This window comes from Meriones unguiculatus, chromosome 12 (genome assembly GCF_030254825.1).
Source record: "Meriones unguiculatus strain TT.TT164.6M chromosome 12, Bangor_MerUng_6.1, whole genome shotgun sequence".
NCBI classification, from domain to species: Eukaryota; Metazoa; Chordata; class Mammalia; order Rodentia; family Muridae; genus Meriones; species Meriones unguiculatus.
In genome coordinates, this window is record NC_083360.1 from 11,899,188 (window position 1) to 11,911,483 (window position 12,296).

A 12,296-nucleotide genomic window follows, 5' to 3' on the forward strand; every position below is an offset into this window, starting at 1 on the left:
CATCAGAATTCAGTCTACAAGAAATGCCACCAGCCAATGGCAGGTGGATCTCTGCGAATCCAAGGTTTGAATGGTCTGATAGACCCTGACTCAAAAAACCAAAAACAAGGCAAGCCCCCCCCATCTAAACAAAACACACACACAGTACAAAGCTGTGCATAGCAGCAAACTAAGAGAAACCACTTTAATATCCAAAGCCTTGCTGCTGGCAGGCTCAACCATGATTCCATTGTTCGTGGTATAGGGTGACTTTCAATGAGACGGTTAAGCTGAGCAGTGTATTCTTAAACAGTGACAAATAGTTTTATCAGGTGGAAGATTCTCAAAGGGCTCAGTGAGGCAGCGTGGCACGGCAGTTTGCATTAAAATCGTTTATTCAGAAGGTGGCAAAGCAGCCGTGCACCTTGAGCCCACGGGTTGCTTGTGTTCCCATCACAGCTTGGAAGTAAAAAAGACTGCATGAGCAGCAGATCTTCCACAAAGAGCCCTGCAGGCTGGCAAAGTCAATGGAGCCACAAGGCACTTCCTGATGGTGTCATCTGTTCAGGTTCTCCGGGGACTTAAGGGAAGCACTGTCTTTGCACAGTTTCTATCACAGGGGCTCTCGCTGGCAGCAGAAAGAGTTCCTTCGCCAGCCCTGCTGCCGCAGCGAGCAATCTATTGTCCCACTGCACAGCGCACGGGATGAAGATGTCCATTTTCCTCATCAGACTTGCTGACAGCCTCATTTCCTGCCAAACGGATCGGACCACACTTTCAACCCTATGGAAAGAAACACAAAAACCCCATCGGGATTCATTGTTAAATGTCTAAGCATACCCCCTTGATCCCAAACAAACAAGATGATGTGGAACTTGAGCCATGCAATTTCCATTTGGCTGAGACACTGAAATGGGTGAGAGCAGCCACTGGAGCTCTGCAAAGAGGTGCCTGGCAGCCACGCAGCTGGGAGGGTTTTTAAGTGGCTTAGGAACTAGGAAAAAATGGATCTGGCCTAGGACCCCCAAATTGCAGAAGTTGAGTTAATAAGCTAGAAAAACTCTCATTCTGAGCCAGCTTGGATTAATGGAATGTCCTATTCAGCCCTGAGGGGAGCTTTGGGGACCCCTGTCAGACCGGGATCCCTCATCAATGAGCACAGCTCACCTGTAACACACTCCCTCCCCATGAGGGTGCTGTTTACAGGGTGGTGCTTGGTATGGGAGTCTGTAAAGCAGGTGATCTGCTGTATATTTAACTACATTTTATGCCCATTTACCAAGTGCAAAAGAGGGGCCCAGTAACCTAGTGAAAAGTACTGGACACTGAAATATTAGCATGAGGTCTTGGTTAGACTTGACAAGACAAGAACTTGCTAAAATAATTAGCAAGATCAGGTTCCCAAGAGAAACGACAAACAAAACAAGCCCCCTGACTCCACAGCAGAGCATGGCCTTAGGCCCTGAGCCCCAGATGGGACTGTCCGGAACTTTGTAAAGTTTACCTGGTGGCTGCACATCTTCCTGGACAATACCAGCTCGATTTACAGCCTGCTCCTTCTCTGAGAAACACAACACAACAATTCATTACTCTTTAGGAAGGAGGTGTGGGCTTTTTTCTATTTTCACAGGCCAATCACAATATTTAAGAGTATGATTCAATTCAGGGACATTATTACTTAAAGCTTTTAAGTTAGGGATGCTGGATCCCATGATGTAAAAAGAGCCACACTTCAAACATCTTTTTTTTCTGTAATCTTTGGAAAGGACACAACTCAACAGAAAGAACAGTTTTAAGAGCTGGTGGGTGTGGCATGACAAGAGACAGGCTGCCACAAAGCAAGGATAGGCACAGTTATCAAGATAACGATGTCTAAAAACACTTCACTGAAGAACTGGACTCCAAGCTAAATATGCTATGTTTTTGATAGGAAATAGAGCAGAAAATTAATCTTTGGGTGGGTGGCTTTGGTTTGAATAATTGAAGCTTCCCTAATTGATTGCAGGTGCTGTGCCAATTAGTGAGCTCGCTGTGGCTACAGCAGCTAAGCCTGGCACTTGGAGATGTCCAACAGGTAGAAGCCAAGAGAAATCAAGCATTTTATGAGTGTGGGCTTCAAGTTCTCTGTCACATCTATAAGTGGTTTAGAAGAAACCTGAATCCTATGACAACAACAAATTATTATCTTAAGTGTCTTGACAAATGGTAGCTTTTCTAGAATAAAGACTTTGTGCCAAAAGATGTTGACTCCTAAGCTGCAATGATTAAATGCACTAATCAGACCTTTGTCTTAATAGAGCAACTGCTTCTTTCCAGCCACTCTCAGCTCTTATTTGCTGTAGGACCAGTATGTCTACCCTCATAAACCTGCTGGAGGTACAAGAAATGGGGTTCTGCCAACACTGATAGCGAATCTGCTTCTCTAGAGCATAGAAACAGAAAGTCAGTCCTACATGACTTCCCTGATAGTGTTATCAATACTAACCTTATGAGGGTAATGAAGGTGGGTGGGAATCTTGACAGCTAATTCTAAGGGCAAGGGCAAGACAAGGCACAGTGGCTGGTAGATCCCAACTCCTCTCTCAAACTAGCAGGTAAAGGCCCACAGGTGTATGGACCTGCAGATGGCAACAGGCCTTCTCCAAGTCAAGGGGCAAATGGCACCTAACAGCACAGAGGTTTTCATTGTGGAAGACTCTGTATACCTGAGCCCTATCAAAGCATGGATGTCTCCAACTTGTGCTTATTTACTGACAGCCAGCAAAACATCACAGTGTCATGGATCTTGCTAGGAACAAAAATAGATAAGAATTTTCCAGACCTAAGATATCTCTGATATTGTGAAAGCAGGAAGAAGTTAAGTTTGAAAAATAATCGTTATGACACATTCTAGATGCACAGACAAAAGAAACGTGGCCCTCCTAATGTACCAAACTGGTTCGCAAAGACTCTCAAAGAAGCAGGTACCGCTGCAGAGCCCAAGATGCTGGCAGGATGGCAGGCATTGCTGGGACAAAGCTGCTAGATGGATGGCAGGGACAGAATGCCTAACTGTGCCGCAACCTCTTGTCATGCAGTGGAGAACCCAGCGAGGGAGGAAGCCCCGTCTTGGCACCTTCTTGCTAATTGCTAATGAGGTTGGAGAGAGGCTGGAGATTTGTTCTAAGCAGGCTATAATCTTGTCATAATCTGGGTCCTGAAAGAGCCACCTCGGTGGCCTGGCCTGAACAGGCAAGCTAAACCAGTTCCTGTCAAGAGATAACTGGGTATTAGCTTCTATCTAAATTCACTCGCTTCTCTGATCCATTAATGTTTTATAAACACTCTGAGGCCAAAGCAGTCTTATGGAGATTCAGGAGACCACACAAAGACACTTCATCTGAGAATGAAGAATCTGCTAATGGGAAAACAGAAACCAGTGTCTCAGGATTTAGCGCGTTCATCTTGATGAAGTTGACAGGTTTCTATTTCGTTGTCACTGGAGGAACAGCAAACATCTATGAACTTCAGGAAAGCAGTGGAGGCAGAAGTAGGCTTTTGCTACATGAACAAATAAGCTAATTACTGACTTCAGTTGTGAGCAAGTTTCCACTTAAAATGCCTAAAACCCACTCCAGTATCCCAGCAAGCCTAACTCTGCCCCCTGGTGCTAAGGCTGAGGTTTGATTTGTAGTGTTAATTGCGGAGAGGTCTCTCTAGTCAAAGGGCCACCCGGCACTATTAAAGCTGTTTATGCATACAGGTAGGCTGACTTTGGATGGCAGAAGAGTCTGCCTGACTGAAGGCTGAGAATGAGCCAGGGGTTGCAGTGGGAAGTAAGTCTGCTGTGCAGCCTGTGCTGTATTTAACACTGACCACCACACAAACGCAGAACCTGAAAGCAAGCTTCCTGTCAGACTCCCAGCTGCTTTTCTGAGGGTGCTCTAGTGACCACCAGTGGATAAACTGCCGAGAAAAGGCAGGCCTCATCTACCTCCCCCTCCCCTCCCACAACCAGCACTTGAAGAAAAGGCAACTCACAACTTAATTGGCTTAATTGGGACAAATGGCCACATGTGGACACAATCTCCATGCCAGACAGCTCTGTTGTATCAATATGAAATTTCCTGAGTTCTTGACTGTACTGTGATTAGGTAAAAGAAAGGCCTTGTTCTTAGCAAAAACAGGCTCGGGTGCTTAGGAATAAAAGCGCATAATGTCGTCAACCCACCCTCAAATGGCTCAGCAAAATAATGGCGATGAGTGCAAACTAGGTGTCTGTATTCTCTGTAAGGAAGGAAAGCAAAGGTGATGTCTGTTAACCACCAGCAAATCTGGGTGAAGGACAAAGGATTTATGTCCCTTGGATCTTTTCTGCCACAGCTTCTTAATTGAAAAAAAAAAAAAAAAAAAAAAAAAAGTGCAACTGCACAACAGCCAGACAAGAAAGTCCAACAACATGTGACGATTCCCGGACGGCTGCTTCAAGCATCACCTGTTTAAAAATAGCTGGGCAGACTTGGGTACTTCCTCGGCACTCCCATTTTGCTCCTGCTGACTAGGCTCTGAAGGCCGCCTAAAGGAGAGTCCAGAACCCAGTGAGCGCTGGAGCAGCTGGGAACCAGAAGCCAGGGGACACAAACCCCAAGTAGGAGGCAGTGACCAAGAATGGTCATAAATCCAAGAGGGCACAGGGACAGAATGGTGACTGAAACTCAGACTGAGGAGAGGACGCAGCTGTAGTAGCAGATGTGAAGCAGCTGGCAGGGGCTGGGCCCAGGACAAGGACGAGCAGGTGTGAAGCAGCTGGCTGAGGGACAGTACAATGGTGTGAAACAGCTGTGGAGACCAAAGGTACCAACTGAGAGGAACTGTTGGTGTGGCAGAAGCCACGTCACTGCTGCAGCTCACCTGAGCTGGCTAGCTGAAGCAGCTAGCAGTCACTTCAATCACTGCTCTCTGCATTGCAAACATGTCTGCACAACTCATCAAAACCTGGCTCAATACAGGAAGCCTTGAAATGCCAGCTAGGACACAGGGCTTCAGCCTGTCTCTGCATTCTGCTCCATTACATGGTGAATGGGGTGAAAAGCATATTCCAAGCACCTGGCATGTAATAGGGGAAATGCCCTCAGAAGAAAGGCATTGTGCACATCAAGTGGTTTCTGGTAATCTTGTTCTTCCAGATAGACAACACAGTTTCATTTGGGGGCAGCGAGGGACAGCAGAAAGAATACAGGAGAGATGCAGGAGAATCAGTTCTCCTCCCACTCACCCATGTAACCATTCACCCTGCTGCCTGCAGCTTCACTCTTATAGGCATCCTGACAGGGCAGGTGGACAAGGTTAGGGAATCAGGATCTGGTGTCTACCCAGCAACTAATAGGCAGAATGACACCAGATAAGGCACCTAATTGTCAGGAATTAATAAGTTCTGGGATCTTTGGTAAAACAAACAAACAAACATGATTTTCATTTTCTGTACCTCTAACTAAAACTGGGAAATATCAAGATTAAAAAAAAAAAAACAAACCAAAAACCAAAAAACTGCTCTCACTCTATCCCATTTCACCATTTGAGTTTGATGCCTGAAATACATGCTATTTTTAAAGAGCCAGACTCAGATTTGGACATAAAGACATAATCAGGCTTCAAGTGATGATCCCTTACATCTTCAGACAAACCCCACTGGCAGCAAGAAGGGAAATGCGATGCCTGGGCTCCCTCCAGAAGCCCAACGTAGCTGTATCTAAACCCCTCGCTTCAGATCGAGACCCCAAGGCTAACTGCCACCTCCCAGGAGTCAAAACAGGACTTGAGCCATCATGGATGGACTGACCTTGTACTCACTCCACTCAGCAGTTACTCAAGTCTTGATGAGTCAGTGAGAGAGCTAAAGATCATGCTGAATATCAAGATGAAGTGCACCAAGACACACTTGTCACAGTGGCCTGCTACTTAGCTATCACAGGGCTCTCCTTCACTCTGTTTGACAGGGCAGTCTTCCTTCTCACTCCTGCACCCCCCCCCGTGGGCTCATCCTACTGGAGCAGAGATCATGGAACCTCCCCAGCCCTATACTCCCCACATGCAGGCTGGCCATGAGGGACCTGACACTTGGGACTCTACATGGCGCGGGCCCCTAAGAGCTGTGGTCCACTCCTTGGACCAACCAAATCGGTGTACACAGGGCGGTCAGATGTGAGGAGGGATTAAGAAGCAGCTGAGAGGCAGAAGCAAAGCAGTAAGCCAGCTCAGGTGGAGGGACAGTCACAGAAGCCAGGAAGGAGCAGTCAAGGAGGTGCTGTTCATGTCAGGACACGAGGAGAACCATCTCTCCCCGTGCTACTGCAATCACTATTGTATCAATACAAAGTCCTTCTCGTAAGCATCCCATCTGATAGTTATTCTCCCCACGAATAAGCTAGGACGGTTCTCTAACTGAAAGCTGTTGGGTCCCTTCCTGAAGTCCTGGCTGCCTTGAGGACTATCAGCCAAGCAGCCAGCCAGACTGTGCTCATGTCACACTGGCACTTTTGAGCACTCCACGGTTATCCTGAAAAAGAAATCACAGCTGCTTGCTGCCAAAGGAAAATCCCAGCTTCTGAAGACATGCTCTGCCATGACCATTTCAAACAGCTTGCGCTGGACTTGCTGCCATCACAACAGTTATTGAAATCTAGATGAGCCTGCAATCATCCCGTTTGCCTCAAAGAGGGATTGCTGTGACTAGGCAAAAGACACCAGCACAATTGGTGGGAGCAGCGTTCTCTGTCCTTGTGAAGGGCTGCTGTGACTGGTGCCAATACTCCCTTCTTGATGACAGGATGTGGTACTTTGTGACCTGGCCGGAGGACACTCTCCTGTACTGCAACAGTAGACCCAATAAAGGCACAAAGGTGGCGGGGAGAGGGTAACTGTACAGTTCACTCTTTCTACCATAGAGCATCCAGGAACTGGGGTCATCAGGCTTGGCAGTAAATGCCTGATGAGCCATCTTGTCAACCCCATCAGAGGCAAGGAAAGCAAAAGGACTCTGGGCAGTTGGTAGATAACACTTGGAGAATGAACTTCATTTACAGAGGAGAGCTTGCCGTCCTGTGTCAGTTGGCAGAAGCTGCCACCTACAATGCCCACAACTTGCCATTCGAAGGCTGTGTCTGCCTGAACTCAGGAGCCCATGTCACCTCCCTCTACAGGCTGTTCTCTCATCAGTACCTTAGCCTGTCTGGTCTCTCCAAGTATTCCCACGCCTCCTGTCTCTAACTGAAAGCAAAACTCCTTAGTCCCCTGGCCTACTTCAAAGGTTGCCATATTCCTACCAACAGACAGGCATATTTAAATATCCATCTAACAGACCGCTCGCTTACTCTTTAATCTGCTGCAATCTTCTTGCTCAAACCACCACTGACCAACAGTTTATAGCATCTTTTTCGTAAGTCTAATGGATACTTTCACTTATCTCTATTTCCAAGCAACCTAACCTAGGGCCACACCCTATCCCTGAGGAGCTGTTTTCTGGATGCTATTGGGCTCTCTTAACTTTGAGCCTCTCTATGCCCACTCCTCCTGAGGCTTCCTTTGAGGACCTTTACTCTGATGACCACTTATCAGCCCTTCACATGCTGGTGTTCTGGGCACTATGTCTTCCCAGCTTGGCTCACTAGCCAGATGCCCAACCTACTGAGCTGACTGGCCGCAATGCATACTGCTGGTGGCCTCACCCCACTCCAGACTGGGATTGTTCTGGGCAACCTCTAGAAGCACACTGGTACCTAACCTTCCAGCTGTCCAAAATGGTACCTATCCTCATCCCTCAAAATGATGCCTTCCAATCAGCTGCCACCATCACAACTACCTTCCCAGTTGCTGAAGTCAGGGAGAGAGGAGCCACTCTCCCTCAGCCTTCAGGCTTGTGGTGATTTGAATAAGAAAGCCCCCCATGGGCTCATGTATTTCAGCACTTGGTCACCAGAGAGTGGCACTATTTGAAAGGATTTGGTGTGGCCTTGTTGGAGTAGGTGTGGCCTTTTTGGAGGAAGTGTGTCACTAGGGGAGGCCTTTGAGATTTCAAAAGTCCAAGCCCAGACCCAGCGGCTTTCTCTTCCTGCTGCTGTTTTACATCTGTGGCTCAAACTCTCAGCTACTTCTCCAGCACCACATCTGCCTGTGAGCTGCCATGCTCCCCGCCAAGATGGAAAGGAATTAAACCTCTGAAATGTCATCAAGCCCAATTAAATGCTTCCTTTTATAAGAGCTGCCTTGGTCCTCAGGTTTCTTCACAGTGATAGAACACTGACTAAGACAGAACTCATCAGTCATAAGTCCCCGTGTACTAGTTCTCTAGTCCCTGAAGTGTTCTGCTACAGGCTGGGTACTATTTCCTGGGCCACAAAACTACACCAAACAACAACAACAAAACACTTTCAGTACCAATCTTTCTGCCTTTTTCTCTCCCTTCAGGTCCCTCTTCCCCACAGTGGTACTGAAGCTGACATACAGTGAATCTGGTCACCTTGTTAAAATACTTCAATAACGTCCACTGCCTGAACTTTGAGCATAGCAGTGGGGTAACTGCAGGGTTTTAATTAAGCAAGCCTGATGACTGCACTTGAAGGACAAATGGCAGGACCAATGCCAAAGACCCGGAGGGCTCCACATTTCCTAACAAACCGCAACAGTTTCCCATTACAAATTCACCAAATAAGTAGTACCAGGTGTATTCAACTGGGGCTAGCAAGATGGCTCAGCCAGCAGAGCACTTGCCAAGCAAGCCCAATCAATGACCTGAATTCATCCCCCACAACCGTGTTAAAGCAGGTGATGAGAAACGACTCTGAGAGGTTGTCCTCTGATCACTGCACATAAGCTCTGGTATGTGCACCCCTCAACAACACACGTTTCTTTTAAACTTTAAAAGGAGAAAAGAATACATTTTCTTTTAAGGCTCTAAAAATGAAAGAAGGAAGGAAGGAAGGAAGGAAGGAAGGAAGGAAGGAAGGAAGGAAGAAAGGAAGGAAGGAAGGAAGGGAGAGAGAAGGAAGGAGGGAAGGAAAGAAAAAATAACGCACAGAGAAAGGCATGAGCGGCAGGTGGGAATGATGAAGAGATGGTGACTAAAGGAGCAGGGAGCACGCTGGGCTAATACTGTACACAAGTACACGTGGTGCTGGGGCCATCCTGTATATGCATCTAAACTGCACCGACACTAGTGACAGCTACAATCTGGGTTGTGAGTGTAAGAAAGGGAAGCAGTTAACCACTGTAAACATTAAAATGTGAGTGCACTGAGAAGCTCACCTACACAGCAGGCTCCCTGTTCCTGAGCATACACTGAGCCAGCTGGACACGCTTACCGCCAGGCCAGCCAGCCCTAGGCACAGCCCTAGGCACTCACGGCTTACATCTCATTCCTCACCAAAGCCCTCCTTTTACAAGTGTCCCTAACATGAGACTATACTAGGAATTTCTACAAGTAATACTTCACTTAAGCCACCCCAAACCTGTAAATTCAGTCCAGTGAACAGCACCAGGGAACAGCCAGGGAGCAGGTAAAGTTGAGAGTGATGAAAAACCCTGCCTATAGATTACTCAAGCAACAGCTACCACAAAGTTATCATGAACACTAAATGGCTTAGTAGTTGAAGTGCTTAGAAAGTGGGAAACAACAAACAGACTTTTGATAAAAATGAGCTGTTTAGTATTATTTACTTTTTGAAAGATTTAGTTATGACTTTTGATTAAAGTTGGCCAAATTAATCAGAATAAGTGAAAAGGTATGTAGACAGCCTTAGGGCCTGACCTGCCTGCCTAACGCTACGTTGTCCTGGAAGACGTGTAGAAATACAGGGCATGAGTCCTCTGGACTGGCTGATTACCAGCAGGGCGGCCCTAACTCTTCGATGCTACCTCACAGCTGACTTCTGTGCACTGTGGAAAATTTACCCCGGCTCCTCTCTGGTAGCTACTAACAGCCCCCTCGCCTCCCCTTCTCTCCCTTAGCTGTGACAATGCAAAACCATCTCCAGAGCGAGGTCACAGCACACTAGCTAAGAACTACACTCCTGTCCTCAAAATTGGCATTTTTCTAAGGGAACCTGCAGCAGACCTTCCATCTCAAGTCCAACTCCAGAAGCTGTCATAAACCAGCCTGGGTCAGGGATCTGGTGATCGAAAGGATGGAAACAAATTCTGCAGGACCTTATGCATGCCGCATGCTGGAGGACTTTAAGTCAGGAGCACAGAGGCCATCTCAGTCTGAGCGGATGAGAAGCTGGCAGGGATTCGTGTGTGTATTTTAAAATGTTCTGCCTTCAGAAACCAAATGCTATAGCACTGGCGAAGGGCAGAGCATTTACATGAAACTTCAAATCGCCAGGCTTCAGCCTCAGCTAATATCCCCTGGGGGCTGGGCTGGCCCTCTTCCATCTTCAAGATGATTCAGGTTTCCTGGAGAACAAAATGATCCTCTAATGCCTCATCTCTCCTCTCTGACAGATGGTTTCAGATGTATCAAAGTGCTAATCCTTGCTGAGGTATAGGTCTCCAGGAAGGAGAGTTTGGCTTTTAGAATGATAGGACCTGAATGATTAAGGAGGAAAATGACTCCCCGGACATTCGCCATTGTCATGTGAGCAACCAGCTTAAAATGAAGGAAACCAGCAGAATCTGAAAAACGATTTGAGGAAAAACTAAAAAACCCAGGTTAACAGTTTAGCTTTGAAATATTTCCGCTTCAAGACATTTTAGGGGATGGAAACCATGCGCAATAAAAACACCTTTCAACTCAGGATGATCAAGGCTCTCCTCTGCCTCCTCGGCTGGATGGAGGGGGGTTCTGGAGACAGAAGTCTGGGTTGGAACATTTCCCTCATCACTTACTGTGTGACCCCCATCTGTAAAATGGCAGTAACATCTACCTCACGGGAAGGCTGTGCAAATTCAACGATCCAGTATATGCCTAACAGTATATGACACATATTAAATAAACATTCAGTACATATTAACTGTGTGTGGGAACCAGTGTTTACGGTCGACCTGCTGCGTGCAGGCTACTTTCATACATATATCAACACTTCTGTGACCCCCAAGATGCTCCACAGTTCTGTTGCTGATAGTGCGGATATATATTTAGCGACTGAACACTGAAAGTCAGAGGTGGGGCCACTTGCCCAAGGTCACCGGGCTGCACAGGGCGAGCCTGGAACCCGGTTGGGCTCACTCCTAAGTCCAGCTCCTTCCTCCGTATTCCTCGAACAGATAGGGTAGGGACTTTGAGGGCGTCCCGGTAGCGCTGGGACCGGGCAGGGTCACAGGTCACTCACGGTATTCCTCCAGCCGCATAAGGGGCCGGAAGTAGATGGGGTAGAAGGCGGCGCCGACCATGGAGATGAAGCCGCCGAATATGAGCGCCGTGCGCAGGTTCCGGGACGCGACCATGGTGAGAGAGGGGGCTGCAGGGCCCGCGGTAGCCCGGCACGCTCAGAAATCCGACTCCTGGCCTCAAGGTCGCGACCTGGCTCGGAAGAGGCGGAGCAGCCTCCACTTCCGGAACTTGAGTGCGGGGCGGAGTCTCTGGGCTCAGGGGTGGGGCCTACGCGCGAAGACACCGCGCGGGAGGCGGGGCGGGGGAGTTTGAGGGCGGGGCCTCTAGGAAGAGCAAGGAGTTTGGGACGTGGCCTCAAACCAAGCTCCCTCTTCCTTGCCCTTCGGCTGCCGGCGTGTCAGAAGGGCCGCTGGTGGTCAGTGCAGACCTACCTTTGGCCACGCTCCTTTCCCGTTGCTTCTTTTTGACCCCTTACTTGCCCCAGGCCTGGTTTCTTCCTCCTCTGCTCCAACTACCACCCTCCTGTTTTACTCTTCTATTTCCAACCACACGTTTTCATCCTTTGGCTTCATTAATTTGACATTAGGTGACTGTCTGCTAGAAACCTCTGAGAGATTTTGGGCCAGTCACTGGACCTCCCTCTTTGAAAGCTATTTGTGGGCATGAGCCACAAAGGGACAAATGGCCTGGTCCAGAATGGTTTGCAAAGCATTTGCAAAATGAGCTACTGAGTCTTCTGAACCAAGACAGCCTTCATGGACTGTGTTTAAACATCTAAAGTGATCGTTATTTTTCATCCTCTCCTCTCTCCTTGTTGTGTGTGCCGGGTTGTGAGGGAATTTTACAGGGGTTCCAGGAAATAGGGATTCCCAAAACCAACAGAGAACTGCAAACAAAAACTATTAAGACCCGGAACAGCACGGAGTCCTGGTCCCCTGGGTCCTGACTCTTTGCCTGGGGCAGAGCCTCTGAAGACTGACACCTGCTCCCTCATCCCATCGCCTTCCTCCAT

The 12,296-nt window shown here is 47.9% G+C and overlaps 1 protein-coding gene across 1 annotated transcript; it reads right to left on the reverse strand.

Moving 5' to 3' along the window:
- Positions 1-356: 356 nt before the first annotated feature.
- On the reverse strand, positions 357-11,521 carry Smim20 (small integral membrane protein 20). The gene is made up of 3 exons (XM_021644309.2): positions 11,283-11,521; positions 1,484-1,540; positions 357-762 (listed from the first exon to the last, which is right to left on the reverse strand). Exons 1-3 carry the CDS (start codon positions 11,395-11,397, stop codon positions 725-727), a joined length of 210 nt encoding a protein of 69 aa, XP_021499984.1. The 5' UTR covers positions 11,398-11,521; the 3' UTR covers positions 357-724.
- Positions 11,522-12,296: the final 775 nt, after the last annotated feature.

Excerpts from the sequence above, each read along its gene's own strand:
- Smim20 (XM_021644309.2), bottom strand. The coding sequence starts at position 11,397 with ATGGTCGCGTCCCGGAACCTGCGCACGGCGCTCATATTCGGCGGCTTC. Across the intron at positions 1,541-11,282 it reads TATGCGGCTGGAGGAATACC|AGAAGGAGCAGGCTGTAAAT; the intron begins GTGAGTGACCTG and ends TGTGTTTCTCAG. Across the intron at positions 763-1,483 it reads GGAAGATGTGCAGCCACCAG|GGTTGAAAGTGTGGTCCGAT; the intron begins GTAAACTTTACA and ends TTCTTTCCATAG.